This window comes from Spodoptera frugiperda, chromosome 20 (assembly GCF_023101765.2).
Source record: "Spodoptera frugiperda isolate SF20-4 chromosome 20, AGI-APGP_CSIRO_Sfru_2.0, whole genome shotgun sequence".
NCBI lineage: Eukaryota > Metazoa > Arthropoda > Insecta > Lepidoptera > Noctuidae > Spodoptera > Spodoptera frugiperda.
In genome coordinates, this window is record NC_064231.1 from 8,106,925 (window position 1) to 8,128,747 (window position 21,823).

At 35.2% G+C, this 21,823-nt stretch overlaps 2 protein-coding genes across 3 annotated transcripts; one reads left to right on the forward strand and one right to left on the reverse strand.

Moving 5' to 3' along the window:
• The first annotated feature begins 1,294 nt into the window (after positions 1-1,294).
• Positions 1,295-4,235, forward strand: LOC118282270 (deoxyribose-phosphate aldolase). Its single transcript, XM_035603260.2, has 6 exons — positions 1,295-1,494; positions 1,805-1,998; positions 2,239-2,392; positions 2,733-2,962; positions 3,345-3,491; positions 3,774-4,235. Exons 1-6 carry the CDS (start codon positions 1,473-1,475, stop codon positions 3,951-3,953), a joined length of 927 nt encoding a protein of 308 aa, XP_035459153.2. The 5' UTR covers positions 1,295-1,472; the 3' UTR covers positions 3,954-4,235.
• Positions 4,231-19,404, reverse strand: LOC118282269 (uncharacterized). Of its 2 annotated transcripts, none has more exons than XM_035603257.2 (5): positions 19,189-19,404; positions 6,445-7,323; positions 6,265-6,361; positions 5,349-5,556; positions 4,231-4,898 (listed from the first exon to the last, which is right to left on the reverse strand). In XM_035603257.2, exons 1-5 carry the CDS (start codon positions 19,207-19,209, stop codon positions 4,739-4,741), a joined length of 1,365 nt encoding a protein of 454 aa, XP_035459150.2. In that variant the 5' UTR covers positions 19,210-19,404; the 3' UTR covers positions 4,231-4,738. The 2 variants fall into 2 exon arrangements, with proteins under 2 accessions (XP_035459150.2, XP_035459152.2); XM_035603259.2 differs by having other exon boundaries at positions 6,265-6,355; positions 19,189-19,375.
• Between the last annotated feature and the right edge of the window lie 2,419 nt (positions 19,405-21,823).

Sequence of the window (21,823 nt, forward strand, 5' to 3'; positions counted from 1 at the left end):
ACTAACATTGTCGCAGAAAAAAAAAAAAAAGAAAAATGTAAAGAAAATTGTATCTATATTTTACGTGAGCATGAAAGAGCCATAGGGACTTTGGCTTGACCGAAGTGATACTACTGGAAAACCGGCGTGAAACAACGCTTGCGTTATGATTCGCCGTGTGAATGAGGTTCCTGAAGGCCCAATCCTCACCTTGTAGCAAATTCGGTTCCTACAGGCCCAATCCTCACCTTGTAGGAAATTCCTCTGATGTTACAGGGTCCATAAGCCACTCTATTCTTCAAAAACTCTGGATTAAAATAAACCCTCATTGCTAGGACAACGTTTAATAAAAATTATGTCAGTACTGCGAACGACTACTAAATTTGACGATCGTGTAACGTAACACTAACGCTTTCCCAAGTAATTGGAAGGCGGAGGTCTAACATAGACCTATTACCATCTGCAATCACTTTAGCCGCATCTAGATTGGATGAGAACCAACGCCAGTAGAGTTGGGTTAAAATACCTAACAGTACTATTAAGTACCTATCCATTTTAATTGTACCCACTTATTTTAGTAATACCTAAGTACATACCTAACTTAGCAATAAACTTCACTGTTAGATTTTTACATGACTGTTTTGAAATGTAGGTACTTAATTAGGTATTTTATTATTGTCTAGCTAAGTACCGACAGCCGGACTGTCCCTTATTATGTATTTTATAATTTAGGGATTGGTTCGTTGCTCATTTAACCCAAAAGTGGAAAGACTTGGAATTGTTTGGGAAATTACATTTTTGGGAACACGGAAAATACGGAAATCACAAAACTTCTCTCCCATGTAAAATGTGTAATTTAATCATTTGAATTCTGAACAAAACAACAGATATTGTTTTGTTTCAGTGAAACTAGCGACATCTGTGTTTTTGTAAACTAAACAAATTCTACATTTTACTCAAAAACAAACGCTTGACTTTTATAAAAGCTTTTGTTTTAAATTACTTTAGAACTACGGAAATTTTTAATTTACAAAGTACCTAAAAAACAGCTGTATTCATACCACTACATAGCTTGTAGCGCCACCCCGATTTTGTTAAAAGTAATCACGTCATTTCTTTCTACAACTAAGAAGGTGTCGATTACACACTAACTTGCTACTTATATTCAATTTCACATACTCAGCGATTTCTATAAAATAAACGTTCCATTACGTAGTACTACTACATAAAAGTTTTGAAATAAATGAAATTACCATTGTCAAATTGACATATTCACGTCAATGTCATTATTTTCGAAGCTCTGATTGGTCGGATAACGATTCCTCTACACCGGGTCTTATCAAGTTCACAAGTTGAATAAATAATTTTAGTGTTTTATAAAAAATAGGAATATTAGTGGCAGACCAAATTAAAATACAATACACGGAAACAAAGTACATAATTTCTTTTAATATTGAGAAAAACATTAAAATAAGAACCACCTCTTAAATAAAATGGTTGATTCAAAAGTTTTAGGTAAGTTTTACATTGTTTTAAGATAATGTGTTATCTCTTTAATTGTTAAATAATAATTTGATGTAAGAATAATTTTAGTAACATGCTAGACAGTGGGTTCTGGTCAAAGAATCGACTTTGTATCAGAATAACATGTTTAAAAAGTTTGAAATTTTATTAACAATGTTTAATAGAACTTGTTTATTAGTGAACTGTGTATGAATATGAATAAAATTTCCTACTAATTGGATTTATAGATTACAGGTTACATACTTTTTAAGTAATATTTTTTATTGTCCATACAATGTATAAATACCTAATTTGTTTTTAGAACTGAATAATCTAAGGAAGATCTACATAAACAAGTCAAATGTGGATTCACAAATACAGACAATATTAGATACTCACCCAATAACCACTCCAGATGTCTTAAATGCTTGGTTACTGAAAGCCATCACAGTTATTGACTTGACTACTCTATCGGGTGATGATACCAGGTCAAATGTATTCAGACTTTGTACTAAGGTTTGTATGAAACACCAAATTGTATTCTTGTTAGAATTGTTAAACAAAACCTACACTTTGACACTATGTGCCATAGTAATTTATTAACAGCCTTTAAGTTGCTACTGCCAAGCCAATAAAATTTGCTTCTCTTTTTACGGATAAGGAAAGAGCTTCAATCACCATGCTTGCTCAATGCGTAGTTGGCTGAAATGAATTTAATGCTTTACAACCTACATAAAAAATGTCCTTTTATTTTAGGCTGCAAACCCTTTGCCATCAGACCTGCTAAAAAAGTTGGACTTGAAAGAACCCATCAGAACTGCAGCGGTATGTGTTTACCCTACGAAAGTAAAAGACGCTTATGAGGCTATCAAACTTATGAATTTGACATCAGAAATTAATATTGCAGCTGGTAAGCAATATTTTCTTATTATTTATGTTGATATTTGGCTATTCTGCTAATATCCACCATATATTTTGCAAGAATGTTTGTATGAAATAAGTGTATGTAGAATTTTTATATTATACTAGCAAACCTGGCAAACTTTGTTTTGCCACCAATGATCTTCCCTGTTTTCCTGCTTTTTCTCTTAATTTTTTCCTGAATCTTCTTTGCTATAAACCTCACGGAGTCCAAGACCATTCCAATGAATGCAAAACCGTGGAAATTGGTTCATGCTTTCTGGAGTTATAGCATCAGGGAGAAAAACCTGACTTATTTTTATATTATAGATTTATTTTCCTGTTCTCAGTGGCTACTGGTTTTCCATCCGGCCTCTACCCATTAGAGACAAGACTACAAGAAATCAAATATGCTGTTTCAAGCGGAGCAACTGAAATTGATGTGGTGTTAGACCGTAGCTTGGCCCTAACAGGGCAGTGGGATGCATTGTATGATGAAGTCAAACAAATGAAGAATGCTTGTGGTCCAGCGCACTTGAAAGTCATATTGGGAGTTGGTGAATTGGGAAGTTATGAGAATGTGAGTTTCATTTTAATTGTAAAATTGTTTCTTTATGAGTTTCAACCTTATGTTTTGGCAATACAGGTAAAAATTGATTAACTATTAATTTGTCCGGACACAATTCATCTTTGGTTTAGATTCTAAATCATTGGTTGCTTAATACTTAAGTCAGACTAACTTAAGATCTATCAAGTCTGGGGTTTGTGGACCTTTTAGAAAGGAGGCCTTTACTCAGTAGTGGATGTTATCTGCCTTAGTCAGTAAGAACCTGACACTCCGTCTCAACTCGCCTAAGGCGGGTGAAGGAACTGTATAAGTTACAGACCTCAAAAAAGATGTGGATATTATCTAATTGTAATAGATCTTTGACAAGTAGTAATTAATTTTTAAATTCATACAGGTATACAGAGCCTCCATGATATCTATGATGGCGGGAGCAGACTTTATAAAGACCTCAACAGGCAAAGAAGCTGTGAATGCGACCTTGCCTATTGGTCTTGTGATGTGCAGAGCTATAAGGAGACACTATCAGAACACTGGCATCAGGGTAAGAAGATAATTATTGTTGATAAATAAGTGATTTAACATTATTTTATTAATTTTTTTCCCAATTAGGAAAAGTAGAGCTCACATTTTAAAATCTTAATATTTTTTATATAATAGTAGTCCTACTATAGGAAAAAAATTAAGAGCCTTTTTTTTAAGTAAGATAATAGAAAAGTATAGAAAAAAAAAATCTATTTCTTCTTGATTACTCTAATTAACCTAATACTTATACAAATAGATTATATCACTATTTCAATTAAATTCGCATGTCCTTAACACACAGGTGGGCCTCAAACCAGCTGGTGGCATAAAGACGGCTAGAGATGCGGTCAACTGGCTAGTGCTTGTGTACACGGAATTAGGTCCAGAATGGCTTACACCAAAATTGTTCCGTATTGGTGCATCTAGTTTACTCGCTGAACTTGTAAACAATATTGTGGTTGAAAAAAAGGAAGATAAATAATGTATATTGTGTTTTAAATAAAAGAATTTTATATTTTTATATAAAAATTACCAAAATTGGTGCCATATATTTTTTTATTGTTGTTTTCTAGAGACATTTTATTATTAACGAGTAATATAATTGGTCATTAAATATTTTTGATATCAATGTTAAAACTTAAATCATTATGGACTATAATAAAATTATAATTTTATAACTTTTTGATATCTATATTTTTGTAAGCATTGTTGAAAGTTTATCTACTTAAGTAAAATGTTATTAAATAAAAAATCTGATAAAATATTTTGTGTAATTTTTATTTTATTTCGTTTAACATATAAATTAATACACCTTATCCACTATATGACACTTATGGTAACGAACTTAAATTATTTATTAAGTACATATTAAAATAAACAAAAATAACTTAATACACGTTTTCTAGTATAAAGTATTTTGTCTCATACATTGTACGGGTTGAACATTTTTACGTTATTTACAACAAAATTATATTTACAACATTTGAACTTCAGAGGTCATAAAGATTAGACAATTGTATCAATGAAGGAACTTGATAAAGTACATTGTTGATAGACCAATATATCTTGGCCTTTGAAACCAAACATTTGAAGGATCGAACGGGATTTAATTATAATGGTTATTAGGAAACGCTATAGCTATGTCATGTTGGTAATAGATTTTCAACCTTATCAATTTAGAATTAAGTCGAAAATCGAATGAATTACACATAGCCAAGTTAAATGACCTCTGCGCTGCAACCACGTGTTATATTAAATGTTCTATGTTCATGGCTGTTTTTCTACTGGTTCTTCGGCACGGAAACCGTACTCAGGGTGTGCGCTGTAGTTGACCACGCGAAGCTTGCCAGACCTGTCCACGTATCCATAGTGGCCTTTTACCAGACCATCGTTGTCTCGCTCCTCGTACCGGAATTGACGATTTTTGCTGAAATTTAGAATTCATTTAGTTATAGGTATTCGTGTAATCTTAGAAGGAAATTGATATTAGGTACCATACACATAACAAATTATGTTTAGAGTCCTACTAATCAAACCTAAAGATTACCAGAGAATCGAATCCGAAGCGTAAGATTTTGTAAGTAGGTTAAATGTTATAATATTGAAATTATTGAATCATTATTGAATATGTATTAATTAGATAGAAAAGGCCGTACGACCTTTTCTCATAGGTGCTTATTACACAACTTTACGTAGAGAGTTGCTCGATTAGTTTCAAGCCACGACAAGGGCTCACAATCATGTATGTCGTTGTTCCATTGACATCTCAATGGAACAACGCGTTTGTAAGTAAACCGTATTACCTAATTATTATGGCACCTATAATTGACGACAGTTGTTATTAGATGTATCAAATATGTTAATTTTTTAGACTTACCCTTTGCCAGTATCGTAACCGAACTGATAGCTATGTGGTCCCTTCATGCCGTGCATCCTAAACTCTGTTCTGCCATCGGGAGCTGGTGCAGCAGGGCCTACATCTTGTGGGGGGCTTGGTGCTGGGGCCTGACGCAGGGGCGCAGGTCGGGGCCCGTGACGGAGGGGACCCGGGGGCCCGTGATGTGCAGGTACGTGGTAAACGTTGTCTGAAATATAATAAAGTGTAATTTTATAACAATGGCGTGATCACCTTCTCTGTGTCATGGGTGCGTTTAGATATACATCACATCCAGATCTGAAAAAATAACTTATTTGTAAATCACACGAGTTAAGTTCCATTGTTAATCGAAACAGCGACACGTAACACAGCAGCCTATTACTTAATCACTGCACTGTCCGAAAGAGAGAGCGCCGTAGGCAAGCACTTTATAGACGCCCCTAATTTTTTGGCACCGTCGCGCCGCCACCCTTTGAACAATTCGACACGCGAGTCTCGCGGCGAACTTCTGTAACCTGGCGCCCTGGGCACTTGTCTACAGATAATACGGCTCTGGCCACCGATAACTCTCACTAGTAAACTATGACAATATCAACCTATTCGTGTTTCAATATATCTAATGTTATATGTATAAATATTTGCCTACCAAATTACAGCAGATACTCATTAGCAGTTTCAAAATAACGATTTCATTAGTACCTACCTAAGTTATTTGTAAAGCTAACAAAAGTACATATCTAGGCACCTAATATATGTAAAGTATCAAACAATAATATTATTCAGTTATGTGTTGGAAGGGTCGAACAATCTATTCAGATTATTACAGTAAGTTTAGTCATACAAGTTTTTGATTTATATATCTCAACCCACTTCAAACAATGATTGTTATGTTATTATTAAGTTATATTATACGTACGTCCGGGGTATCTCAAGTTAGTTTCCGAAGTTTCTTGTTCTGCCGATGTAGGCTCGCCATATGTTTCCTCTGACACCCCATCAGCTGATTGCTGTTGCTGGGAACAAAATAAGTTTCACAACCTAAGTAAATTCATATTCGGTAAATTCTCATCGCTTTTCAAAATCATACACAACTGACCTTTAAGGCTTCTTCTCCTTTCAGTTTTCTTTGATGCTCGGCTTTTTTGAAATGATACAATTTCTTCTCGTCCTCAGTCGGCGTGTATTGTTGTACCTCGGCACTCGATTGCGGTTTAAAGTATTTCGCAGGCTTCGCTTTGGGTACTTCTGGTGCGGTTTCATCGTACTGAGTGAGAGGTATCGGCACGGGTTTGAAACCACCAGTGTATTTCTTTGGGAACAACTTCGTTGGAGCGTTCAATGGTTGTGGTTTAGGCGGCGTTAAATGTAAAGCGAGGGTAGGTTCTGCGGGATCGAGTTGCAGATTTGGGGGTGGTGCATTCTCATTTTGAGGGCGTACATTGTAGTCTGGTACCTGAATAGGCTCATTATTTTCATCCACATGCACTTCTTCCTCCTCGGGAACTTCAATAAAGAACTCATTTACAGCATCAACTGAAGGCGGTTCCAGCCGGGTTGAAGGTACGGGAGGTAGAGGTAGGGGCGCAGCTACGGCTTGGTTACCTTGATTGAAAAATATGGGGATTGTTTCCAGGGGCAGTCTTTGGTATGGAACATTGCGTTTGGTTTGTGTTTGGGCTTGTAGAATGGGTAGCCAATCGCTCTGAACGTCTGCTGCCGCCTTGGGTACAAAGTATCCAGGCTGACTGTCTTTTGCGGGTGGTATCAAGAAAGTAGGTGGGCCGCCTGTCCCTTCGGGTGAATCTTCTGCTTTGTGCGGATCAGGAGGGATGAGGTAGCTGTCGACATTCGCGTCGTCTGTTATGTAGTACACTGGAGTATTTTTTGTCGCTTCTGGAGTACTGGGAGCGTCGGTGGGGTCTGCATTGTCTACAGGGACTTTGATTGATGATACTGATAATACTAAAGGCAAAACCTGAAACAATAAAAAGTTGACTTTAGTATGTAGATTGCTAAATTATTATACAAATTGATTCATTAGATGTACCGAATCCGAAACCAATCGGATTAATAGTAACTGCCTAATTCTATCTATGTATTAGAATATCAAAGGACCTATAGAACTTCCTCGTGTCAGTGTTCCTTGAATCCTTGATAGATTACCACTTATGACAGGCAGGTAACAATCTACTTTACATTACCTATTGCCTATCTAATTTAGCTAAACAACGAGATCAATACAGAATAAAGTTCTATGAGCTATTCAGCAATAACACAGCGTATCTAATTAGTGTACGTATTCAGTCATCATTTACGACACCCACGGGAACGGTTGATTGACCTACTCTTAACATATGACTGGCAGAATTATTTCAATCTATTATCTATATAAGCCCGCCGTGTTGTGATAGTAGAGTTGAATTCATTTGTAACCACCTCTTGTCTTTCGGCGGGTGTCATTAAAGCTGACTAAAGGACTACCTATATTTAACAGAGCAGGATTCTCTCATAAACCTGATAATTTAAAACTGCAATCTCTAACCCTCTTGCCAAGCGTGGAGATTGTGGCCATTCCATTTTTTATAGTGAAAACGCATAGTCCAGCAGTGGACTTCTACGGGCTGTTGACAAATATAATTATGTAAGTTACCTAATAACAAAGCAACAATTAATTAAGGAAGTAAAAAAAATGAGCAGAATCTGTTCCATTTACTTCTCTATTTGTGAACGAATCAGACCGTTCATTGCTAAATGGAATGGAAGGGTTACGAGAGCAATCGTTGCACTTCATCTCAATGAAAGAGGTGACTTAAAAAAGTACTTTTTTCTATTAGAACTTGTTACGTAAAGTTCAATTACAAGTAACCGTGTCACAATAGGAAAAAAGTGTATGAGCGATGACAAATCTAAAGGTTTGCGTAGACTGCAGTACAACATTCGTATTGTCGAACAATTGGCGATCAGCTAAACCTATTTTGTGAGAAGGCTATTGCCAAATTTTACCTATTACTTAGGGTTAATTAAAAAAAATAGTACAGTTCGGTAAACATGCTTATAGTAAGTACTTCAAATGGGTTCACGAAATAATTTCGTATAATAAATTTATGAATATTCTTATTAATATTATCCCTAATCAAATTTGAATAGCCTTTGAAGTGATTCGTTTCAATTTATCAACCAATTATAATACATCCTTCATAGTTTGGCTTCCCCTGAACTTTCTACTTACAAAGGCATATTTGTGGTTATGTTACGGTAAATCTGATTAATTGAAAATTATTAATAATTTTGCTAAATTATTAATAATTACCACACGTTTTGGTAAATGTGAATAATCGATCGAAATTTATCACTTTTAGTAGTGATTATTAATAATTCACGACACATATTGGTGAAAGTAATAAAATAAATATAAACCCTATGTTTTTTGACCAGCATGTATTTATTTATAATATTAAACACCGTCTTACGATTATATTAATTAGAGATCACACAAACAAGGTTACTTGTACTTGCTTTAAACCGAAAGGTCAACAAATTCACATATTCTGCGCGTAAGTGCGGCTCTGCGGACGGCAAGTAGGGGTAACTCGCCACCCGACCAGAACCAGAACCGTGCGTGCGGCGCGTCGAGTTCTGCGCGCGCCTCAAAGAGCCATCAGATCACCACAGATGGGGCCCAGTAGGGCTGATGCCTGATCCGGAGCTGCGGACTACCTAGCGGGTTTACCGGGGCTCCGGCTTGAAAATCAGGAGTAAGAACGGGGTGGTTTTTAGTTAGTAAAAGTCTGACACTCCCTCTCGCCACGCCAAAAAGGGCACATTTATCACAAAATTAACAATAAAATTCTTTTAAAATCAAATTACCATGAAACTTATGCAAAAAAGTCTATCGTGGTACATAAAATTGTAACAAAAATAAAATTAAACAATTATTGTTTCATTAACAAAATCAACACGAATCCTAAAAGCAATCATCAATAATCACAATTGGTTTGCCTGTAAATCTTCTGTAGCACCTATAAATGCAACAAATTAAAATTTAAAAGTATTATCATAGAATTCAACAAATATTTGTTGTGTAAGTACAATATAATTGCCTTTTAAATGGAAATAAAAATAACATCTTGGCCACTTATTACATTTATCACTACTAGGGTAAAATTATTAATAATAAGCGACAAATGTGATTAATTTATCACTTTTACCTCGAGTTTCGGTAATTATTAATAATAGTAGATAATTATTAATAATTTTCAATTATTCACTCTTACCGTAACAGTTATACAAACTTCAATTTCGTATGTTGGTATTTACTTTGGTAATATTGAGAGTCTTGGTACCGGTTCGTTTTATTATATTATTAATATCTCCTTACTTTAACTGCCATGTTTAACGACACAACGGTACAACCAAAGCGACGGATATTAGGATCGATTCCCGAGTCAATTAAATGTTTAATTTACAATGTTGTTTAAATTAAAAGAGTAAATGTAATGAGGAAATTGTTCGTTTTGATTAGAAATCTATTACACGTAGGTACTTGTTCGGTTGCTTGTCTATTGTTTGTTACGTCATAGTAGGCGCATACCTTTACCTCTATTTTGAGACAAGCGTGAATAACATAATCGGCGTCACCGGACACGATACTTATTAGACCATGAATATTACAGAACATTTTTCAATTCAATGTTGTTTTCAATTCACTGTGTCAACGCACTCGGTACGGATTTTTGGCGGAAATAAATTAACCGGTCGCATTGATGTGACCTAGAAATACTTTCGGTGGCGATTTCTTTATTTTTCACGTTTAAGTTTTAAGTAAGTATAGTGAGTTATTTTATGTTAAATTATGGAGTTATATGCATTACGATATTCTGTTTGGGTATTATAAATAACTTTCAGTTTTGATATTACGTGTAAAACCAGAGATACTGACTATCAATGTACATTGTATAGCCGCATTACGTGCCGTAATGTGCACCTCTCCCTACCGACTGATTTTCAATCATCTAGGTCCTACCTGCCTGGTTAAAAGTCAAGCAGAAGACATTTCACGCACTACTTAGCTAATGAGCTATCTCCTAGCATTTCTGGAATCTAGGAAACATTTACAGACTCTTCTATCTATACGAACTATTTTATAGCCCGTAGCAAGCTATAGAATCCGGAACATAATTTCATCCGGCTATTCAATCTACACCTTATCAGTACTTCCAGACTCCAGTCAATCTAGTCTAGATGGTCATAATACAATTTTCTCCTAAGTATAAAACAGGCTTAGCTACTAATTACACAATTAGGTAACACACGGGATACTTCGTCTAGTCCACATATCATTTCCTTATTGACAACATACAGGTTTACTAGTACCTAAATAGAGCCTGAAATTCGTTGATAGATTTTCAACTCTGTACTAAAAACAATAAGGCTGAAAATGTATTATTTACGATGTGGTAGCTTGATGTGCTGGCCACTGTATAACACGTAAGAAATAAAAAGTTACAAGTTCCCCGTAAAACAGTGTCATCAGGAAACAAACTCGTGTGTGACTGTGACGTAACATAAAAACAGGAACTGGCGCAAAGTTATCTTAAACACATAAAAAAAAAGTATAACTTGTGCAATATCAACGTTTCTGCACTTATTTGTGCACAATAAAAAGTCTTATAGCGGTCGTGAAATTAATGAAGCGTGTACGGAAACTAATTTTTTACTTTCCACCGTCGTCGCGACGGTCACTAAGAAAGTAGAGGTATCTTAGCAGAGTATTGTGCGTAGATTGGATTTTAATGAGAACGTAATACTTATGTTTATTTGCATAAGGTTCATATTAAAAGCGGATTTAATGGTTATTTTATTCACTGTGTAATTGCATCTTGACATTAAATAAGAGCTACTTACTTACTACTTAGTGATTTAAACATCGTTTCTCTGTTTATTTATGCCTTTGATGCTATTGGCACTTGAACTCAAAGTCAACCATCTTAGACGCGTGCAAAAAGCTCTCACATTTTTATCAATCACGCGAATCTTTAATGTTAGTAATTAAATAGAAATCTTTACGAGATAACTATGCAGTGGAAAACGGCAGCTAACAATAAGATATCGATAGTTTTATTATTACTTAGTCGGCAAATTAACTATGGACATAGTTATGTACCATCATAATTAATTTATTAGACACGGCCACGACATTGTTTTAAGGTTACAAGTCAAGAATGGTATTCTTTTATCATTTTAACGATTTTATATACTTAATGACGAGTTCGTCAAAGGCTGTGCAAGGACACTAATACCCAAAACTGTGATATTGGACCCAAAATGGTGAAGATTGCGCTATTCAGGGTGTAGAGCTAATTAGATAATGAATAATACTCGTATCACTATAAAATGCCCAATTGGTCTAGTACAGGGTTTCCCAAACTATGGTTCGAACTATTGGTGGGTGGCAAGCGAATTTTTAATGGGCCTTGTCTATAGAAAGACATACTAACCAACCGTTCTGTATGTAATTTGTTGAGTTTAGGAACTTAATTTACATAGGTCGCAGTCCAGACCTCTTTGGAAACCACTAGTCTAGTACATATCGAGTCTTGTCGTAAAAAAATCTACTACACAGCAACCTATCAACATAATAAACCTAGGCGGAGTTAATTAAAACTCTAGATGATGATGTTATTAAAGCCAGTAACAACAAATTATTGAGATATCAAATAAGAAATAATCACGAATGTAATTACGAATATCCCTCAATGTCAGTAAATATGCAATAGGTATACTTATCTATCTAACTAAGTATGTAGGTAATCTAAACTATGGAGTTTCTTGCTCGTTCTTCTCCATAGGAATCTACACCTTTTTTTCTAGGGAGAATATCATCCATCCAATGACTTCTCTCGCCAGGGTAAGGCGAGAGGGAGTATCAGACTCTTACTGACTAAAAACCCACCCCGTTCCTACTCCTGCTTGTCGAGCCGGAGCCCCAGTAAACCCGCTAGGTAGTCCGCAGCTCCGGATTAAGGAATCTACAGCTTGGAATGAGCATTCACTTTTTTCGTTTTGACGTTCAAAAGTGCCTTCCTGGTCTAATTGAAATAAATGACTTTGACTTTGAATCCTTTATCATCATCATTACCATCTACAATCATCCTGCAGCTTCCTCATTATGATTATGTATTTACTTATAACAAAAAATACAGGTAGGTACACACACTTGATTATACAGAAACTACCTACAGATATATTTTTATCTACCTATATTTTTGGTGTATTTACTTATAACAAAAAATACAAGTAGGTACCACATATACTTGATTATACAGAAACCACAGATATATACTTATCTACCTTTTTCTTGCTTTAAAAAATACTGGACAGACTTTAAAATGTCACCGGCGTTGGAAAACTTAACATATCAATAATTTCTATCCTGTTATTGTTCTAGAATCGGGAACTATTTGAGAGAATTTTTCTCGGACAAAACCACTGGTGGGAATTAGTTTTACATAGTGTTATTTATTAAAGTACCTAACAATCTATTTTTCACACAAACACATTAGGCACCTACATGTTTAGTTTAGCCATTGATAATGTTGAAAAGTTGTTAAAAGCAAAGTTTGTTCAATATTAACGCTAATGTCTAATGTTAATGCGTGTTTAGCGTGCGTAAAATTTAGCATTTATATTTAGAACTATGTGTGTCCTGAGCACTAACTGTACCTAATGAAGTAGTTGTGTTTTGGCCTTGTAAGTACTTAATCAGAAGCTTTAACTAAAATTTGTACAATGTACAGGTAGATACTAGATTAGAAGGCGGTATCAACACATTGTTCAGGATTATCTTATAGTATCTACGTACATAGAGAGGTAACCTTTACCTGAGTACTTATGTAAAAGTTTTAATTTAAATTACTATCCTATTGAAACCAAGTCAGTAAATGGCCTACATCGAGTGAATTAAAACATGGTTGTATCATCACGCCTTTTATCACCGAAGGAGTAGGCAGAAGTGCACATTATGGCATTTAATGTCCCTGTACAATGTACAGCCACTTTTCACCGTTTGTGTTATAAGTCCCATGTACTGGGTGAGCCTATTGAAGCCTATTGAAATAGATACAAATTATAATGATCTGTTACCCATAACCCAACAAGAGACATTGTACACTGAAAACTTTGAAATAGGCAACAAAAATACCCAGTAGGGAACGATGAACTTAGTTACCTTTTTAAACTAAAGACACTGGTCTTTAGTTTAAAAAGTGCCTTCAAAACCATCATTCAGTGATTTTCATAAATTGAACCCTATTCTGGAGTAGTCTTATAGACCAGTTTAAAACAACCATAAATAATCATTAATATTTGTCGTCGGGAAATTAGCCTCACATCAAGGAAATCCTTCTGGTGCGATTGCGGGGACGTGGTTGTAAAATCGACTTAATGAGTTTCAATCATTAGAAAGCGATTTATTTGAAACAGGTAAGAGCTTCCTGTGGTGTCATCGTGGACACATAATGACAAATTGGCTTGATTAGGTAATGTAATTTACAATTTTATAAAGACTGAATGGAGCACTGCTTCATCAGTCGAACGGTGGGAAGTGGGATGCCCATGCAAAGGTTTTCCGATTCGATAGCATAGTTACAGTTATTTTCGGCCGGATATTTTCAGTTGGAATTGAATCCAATGAGTGACAAGTCTCGCTCCCTGGTTTACCAAAATGAGATTAATTGACTATAATAAATTCTGCCTTTGACTGCACGGTTGGCACGGTTGGTGTGGTGACTGGGCAACAGGCTGCCGCACGGAGCAACTCTTTGTGTGATTCGTAAATTTTTACACACCCACGACACAGGAGAAAATCCTAGAGTGGGCAACGTTAATAATATTTTCCTGACCAGCTGCCTACCTAATGAAGGTGAAATCTATGCAACGCTTATACATTAGCAAAAGTCACCACGAAGCTTAAAAGGAAATGACTCCTTCAATTAGATAAGTTAAATGAAAAACATAATCTGCGTGTGTAGTAAATACAAATCAGCAGCAATAAGACTTATCTACAAAGTAAGACTAAGCAAGCACTTAAGTTTACAACTTTAGATAAAAGATAGTGACCCGGGCCGTCAGATTTATTTAGCTAGACTTATTACAAAACATTTAGTTGACTAAATTGGTCTGGGCTCGATGCGTAAGTAATTAGGTACTGCAGTTGAAATTCGATTATTTTGGAGATATCCTAAGATAACCTTCGAACGATTTTATACAGGCCTAAGTTAAATTTATTTTAGCCTTTTAATCTTAAAGGTTTATTCCTTAATAAATAGAGTTGTTGTTTTATAAGATTTTGTCGAACTTGATATTGTTTAAGCAGATGAAACATTAAATTATAGTATAACTAAGTGCGCCTAAGTATACCTAAGTAAATAGAATAATTCCAAGAATTTGGCATACTTAAACTCTTACCTACATATTTTCATCTAAGTCCACTTCATTATTTTCATAAAGCTCATTTGCCTTGTTAAACATTAGAGATTACTTATATAAAAACATACTATAGATACCTACGAATATGTTTTTTATAACAAAATACCCGTGAAAATACCATTCATACATACGTATATATAAAAATAAATGAATAATGTTTATTTTATTTTTTATTTCTAATGACCTAATTGGCTACGGTCTAGCGGCTGCTAATTATTCGATGTTATGACCTACAGAAAAAATACATGACATTTGGGAATATGTGTAAAAATTAGGGATTATTTATGTCAGTAACATAATCGGGCTGGGGTGCGACCGTGCGAACACGGCTCTGACAATAGAATTAAATGTTATGATTATTGACACACACATACTCGTATGCCTGAACAAACCGCGATGATTGTACAATATTCTCATACATACAGAGTGCTGAAAATTGCAGGGTTATAAAAGTTTAAGTAAACCGGAGTAATGTTAATTTCTATCTTCGGCAACATCAAATATAGGTAAATGAACATTATATCAATTAATTTTAGTATAACTTTCGTGAGACATACTAAATTAATTATTAGATATGTTATCGTTACGTATGTAATTGTTTGACAAGGAACTCGACTAGTTTTAAGCCATGCTACTGTAGTAGCAGCAGCGCGACAATATGACCGCATCGTGTATCGCGGAATGCTGCTCATGAATATAAGCCTCTAGCATGGCTTGAAACTAGTCGAGTTACTCGTAAAAAAATTAAGTGAATAAACCGATAACATAATAATTAATTAGATCAATAGATTCAGAAATAAGCCTCCTTAACTTCTTATTGAATACACTATTACACTTCTCCACTCGATGAGTATATAGTCAAACTAGATGACCAATTTCAGTCTCCACTGCTATTTGTTACGGCGAAGAAAACTTTACCTAACCTGGGGCACAGACAGATTTCCAAACGCCATCCTCAATACTAAAATGTGTCTAAAGCGTTTGTAAACAGAATTCAGATTCCTACACCAATTGTGGTCAAAATGTCGCGACGCGGCCAAAGACGCTAATATAATATTACCTAGATTCAGTCTGGATAGAAAGCAGTGCTTTCGAATCAATATTGCCACTGTAAGTGATACTTTTGTGGCTTCGGAACCAACTTCATTTGTTCAATGAAGGCGACTAATTAAGCTGGGAACCAATACTCTACTACCAACCTAGCAGTGGATTGTGGGGAATCATTGGAGTTGCTATAGGCTAGTATAGCCTTCATAGATATACTTAGTACAAGCGTTATTGTTTTACTAGCAATAGTAGCTCTGCGGTTTCAGGCACGTGCCGCTTTTCTAATGCTCCATATACAAATGTAGGTTCTGTCCTATTGACTGATTAATGTAGGTAGGTCTATAGTGAATATGTAGCAAATAGGTCTTTAATAGCATGCTTGCTACCCTCCCAAAAGACAAGTGGTACCTTTTGGGTTGTGCAGTTGTGTGTCATGTTGTGCCGCACAACTGTCTCTGACTGCATTGTATGTACCTAGCCAATTTTCTATTTGGTTTTTCATTACAAATATTAAAATACGACTTTGTTTCGATAGGTAAATTGGACAAATAAAGATAAGTCTGAACTCAAACGTTTCCCAAAAACAAAATCCATACAATCCAACTTTACACTTGGAACCAAAACATGTTTGTACCAATTTTCGTAACAGGATTTTTCCGGCCAAGTATCGTTTTAAAAAGTTTTCATTTATAGGTGTATTTTCGTTTTGCCTATGGTCGCCCAAGGCAAAGCCGAAGTCCCTGAACATGATTTTTTTCACCCAGTGTCCTATAGGTACCTACCTAGTAATAGGTTCGGTATCCTAATTACATTCGATTTATAAATTATGATGAATGATTTTCCTGTTTGCCGCTTTTCTCTTGAGTTTTTTCCTGAAATTTCTTTGCTATAAACCTCACAGAGCCCGATACCTTTCCAACAAATTCAAAACCTCGGTAAATCGGTTCGTGCGTTCTGGAGTTATAGCATCAGGAAGGAAAACCCGACTTATTTTTATATTATAGGAGATATGTATAACCCTAACGTGTGAAGATATAGGTAATTAAAACAAATACATAAACAAGTCAATCCTGTCTTCAACTTTTTGTTGATGGTTGGCAAAAACAGAATAATTACTCAAAGTTATTTACCGACGCATCGCAATTAATTTGTTTTTGTTTATTTTTTGTTAATAAATTCAGATATCTAATGGATTAATGGGGCGTTATAAAAATGATGAGTAGTTTTTGTTTACACGTGTTTCGTAAATTGCTTCCTCTAATGTATGAGAACAGGTTTTTTATTGATAAACAAGGTTTCAGCAGAGGGAAATTAGGCTGGCAGGTAGCTAGTTATCTATGTAGGAACATCTTAGGATTAATCTTTACTATTTCCTGGTGTTAATAGGCAATTTTCAAATTATTTATCGTTTCCTATTACCAAAAGAGTATTCATAAGGAAACAAGTAGGTACCTAATACATAATTTCATACACGTTATGCCATCAGGAACCGTAAAGCGGTTATAATCTGTTACAATATCAGCTCCATACAATAACACCGGAGTCATTAAACATACAAATCACGTACACTTACAAGCTTAGGACAAATGTCAGCACAACACTACAAATATTTGTCCTCGTACGGAAATCGAACCGGTGTGTGTGACGAAGGCTCACAAAGGCTAGAATAACAGACACATAAGACTCCTATTTAAAGATCGATTTTTTTTTTCTTTGGATACATGGTGTTTTAAAGGTACCAAATTATTTTTTTTATTTTTAGGTACTACTGGTAACTTATAAAACACTTAGGACGTTGGTAATGTTTGAATAGCATCTATTTATCAGATAACTTTGAATTAAGAACGTAATGCGTAGGTATCAAATGCACTATCTATCCCATAAGTTTATCGGACACTGTTATAATGGTGAAAAGGCGCCTAACGTAGTATCAAATACATGATACGCTACTTAACAGGTAGCGTGATGATTGTATGTTATAAGTACATAGACATCTTATATACCTACGTAGGTACCTAGCTATAGAATTTCCTCATTCATTTCCTCTTTCGAAACTTATGATTACTTAGGTAAAATCAAGATTACCTATGGCTCCTATCGCTTACAGTTTCCCCGGAAATGAAATCCAATTAGGTACCTCACGCCAGGCGTCTATATCAGACATCAGACCACTAGATCAATAAGGCGGTTTACCTCATAATCAGGCCGCCGACATTCGCCTTTGCATACATTTTTCGTAGCGGCGGTCTTATAGACTGAAAGAGCCTTACATAAACTGCCATACTCAGATTCATTTAATGGTTACTTAATCTAGTCCTTAGTAACTATTTCTGAAATAAAATTATTAGTAAGGAATAGTTTAAGTAATCATTAAATGTCTTAAAATATGGCAGTACCTAGCTAAGCTTTACTAGTGTACTTTTTTTGAAAACATGTACTTTATTTTTCTTTTTTGAGGGGGGAAATCATCCAATTACTTCTCCCGCCTTGGGCGAGGCGAGAGGGAGTGTTAGACTCTTTCTGACTAAAAACCACCCCGTTCCTTTTCCTGCTTTTCGAGCCGGAGCCCCGGTAAACCCTAGGCTAGGTAGTTCGCAGTTCCGAACAACGTCTACTTAGAACTTTGATTCTGTCCGAGAATCACAACACAGCATTCGTTCCATATCGCTTTATAGTAACAATGTTCTCACAAGATTTAAACTCTGACCGGTCTAAGGTAAGGTAAATTCGTCAATAGCAAAACATTGAACGGATGATCACGGTGTTAATGAGCTCGGCTTGGGTACCCAGTGAAAGATATTGAAATGAAAGCGAATCTAATAGGATGCGACCGTTGAGCCAGTCGTGGAGAAAATTTTGATAGACTAATGCCCTTGGTTAACTTTCAAGAACTGTCTCTCTGCACGCTTGCACAGAATTCACCTAGAAATTATGCACCTAGATACCTGGGACTAATGTTGATTTGTATCGCTCACTAAAGTACGTTACGTTTGTTTTAAATAAAACTGTGACACTTTCTTGGGCACCTTATAGGTAGGAACTATTCGGTACTGGTCTGTATAATTCAGATTTTAATTAATAAAATAGTAGTTATAGAAAAAATATTAGGTTAATTATCTAAAATATTTAAAATTGATGTTCATGTTTTACTAAAGAATCCGGTTTCTTGCCTAGATTTAGTAATTAAAGAAAATTGCAAACTATTTATTTATTTATGTAATTCTGTCGCACAATTTATTTATTTTATTTTCATTGCATTGCCAAAAAATATTATTTTTTATTAATAAATATAAAAAATAATACTCACGAATATCAGTCGCCGCCACATTTTAAATAAAATTAATATTATTATCTACTTCACTGTAACAAATTATCTCTCGATTATTCAACTCTTAAATACGGCACAACACTATTATCGAGAAGTTGACGTTACAATTTCCCGCCCAATACTGCGCTTGCGACTACTTCACCGTTCATAATATTGGAAGCGAGCGGCTACCGCGCTTACAATTTATATAACATCGCCAATCCGACACTGCACAATATATAATTTAACTTTAAATCAACGTCGTTTTGTTTTATACAAGTTAGATAAGTAAGGTGGCCGTATCATAATTTGTACAATAATAATTCATCCATGAAATGATCTCTACAATCTGTTAAGCATCCACCTAATTACCGATTGCATATTCTTCCTAGGCTTCAAGAATGCGTAAAAACTTGTCTGCCTTAAAAATATAAGAGTAAAAATAAAGATTTGGCAATCGTCTCAGAGATTAGTAAAACGGCTAAGTAACAAGTTACCTAAATTACCGACGATCTTCAACAACCTACTTAGTTTTTTAAGGTTGTAGAATATTTTGTTTCCTCTAATTCTAGTTTATAAACAAAAAGATGTGTTTGGGATTGGGATGGCGCCAATTTTTTTCTACGGATTTTTTGAACATGAACATTCAAATCTATAATCTAGGAAGGTTTATAAATGATTGTCCATTGTGCACACACTGGTTAAACTCGTTTGCATTAGATTAAATAATGGCTAGAAATATTTTTAGACAAAAAATAGAACCCAGTAACCTAGCTCGTGCGGCGCTGTCATAAATACTTTTTATATAATCTTTTTATACTTTTAATTTAAGTTTTTAATATTGTAGTCTATTTATCTAAGTTTTCTGTTACTTTTTCCATTTCTATTGTTGCTATGCTTGTTCCTATATAAATTTTTGTATTAGCTTAGCAGTTGATTGCCCTAAAAATAATTAAATAATAAGTGTGACCTACACTTATTATTTTGTCGTCTCTGTATGACTGTCCTTGCTACTACATAATTTTAGATCTAGGTGGAGCCATCAGATCACCACAGATGGGGCCCAGTAGGGACATGATCCGGAGCTGCAGACTACCTAGCGGGTTTACCGGGACTTCGGCTAATAAAGCAGGAGTAGGAACGGGGTGGTTTTTAGTCAGTAAGAGTCTGACACTCCCTCTGGCCTCGCCTAAGGCGAGAGAAATCATTGGATGATTTTCCCCCCTTAAAAAAGGTAGGTACCCAGTACCCACTTCTGTTGTAGCATAACCTACTTATGCATAATAAACCTACATTGTATCACTACGCCACACTGACAGATCGCCTTTGTAGGTACGAATCTACAATGTCTTATGTAATAATTTTAATTATGTATCTCGCGTCGTGTATAATACCTATTGTAATTATTACAGCTATAGAACCAACACCTACGTGACTAATTACTTGACCATGAGCTTTCAGACCACTAATGGTAACAAATAAATAAAACTTAGAAAATGTTACACCACACTTCCAGCTTTGTCTAGCATAATAAATAATAGCTCAAAAACGGTCAACTGACCCAATGTGCCTTCACCTTCATCTTACTACAAATTTAAATAATGCAGAGTTAATTTAAAATTTTTAGTTCAAGGCAAACACTACAAAAATGGTCAGTTGTAGGTTTATTTTAAATATTAAAAAAACAATTAATTGTTTACCTTACGATTCGTCACCAATACAAATAGTTCAATGGTAACACGAGCCTTGGTCATTGCCCTCCCCTCCAAAAGGAGTAGGAAACAAACGTAGAACATTGACGAAGATTAACTTTACGCTTTTGTTCCTTTGTAAGATGAAGACAGTTGTTTATTATTTATGATCTTAGTTTAAACTAAAACACAATACAGGCATAACAATATGAACTACCTAGTTAAATGAGGTACATATCCACACACAAAATCTTAACGAAGTTCTATTCATACGCATTAGGGTTCACGGTTGATCCTAAGTAGACACTCACGCAAGAGGGAGTATTAACTCTTACTGCACTCACACATTTAATTGTTACTTAAACAATTCTCTGAAAATAATTGCTAAGGACTGAGACATTAAATGACTCTGAGTGCGACAGTTACTAACTCACCCCGTTCCTTCTCTTGCTTTGAGCCGGAGCCCCGGTAACCTGTTACGTTGTCCGAAGCATTATTTTCTTTGTCTTTGTACTATTCTTTACAAACTAAACCTTAACATTGAACATCATAAGTACATAAATAACATTTAATCATGCAATAGATCTGTATGTGCTCATCCTACTCAAGTATGTATCTATTTAACCTTTTTCAGCTAAGCAGCGGAATTTTTATGACATTTGTAAAGAATTGTATAACCCTCAGGTGGCTTCAACAAAGAAAAACTAGTTTTATATTTAATTAGACGCTCCGTGACCAATTACACATAATCTATGCTATGTTATGTATTCAACTCGTGCGCATCTTCCGTTGACGTATCATATTATTGAGACGCAGTTTGAAATTGAATAATTCAAGGACTGGGCCCAATCTATCATGATGATCATACTGTGATAATTAACATCACAATAACTTAAGTACCTAAACAAGTGACAGTCACGCAATCCGAATCGTTTGCGACGCAG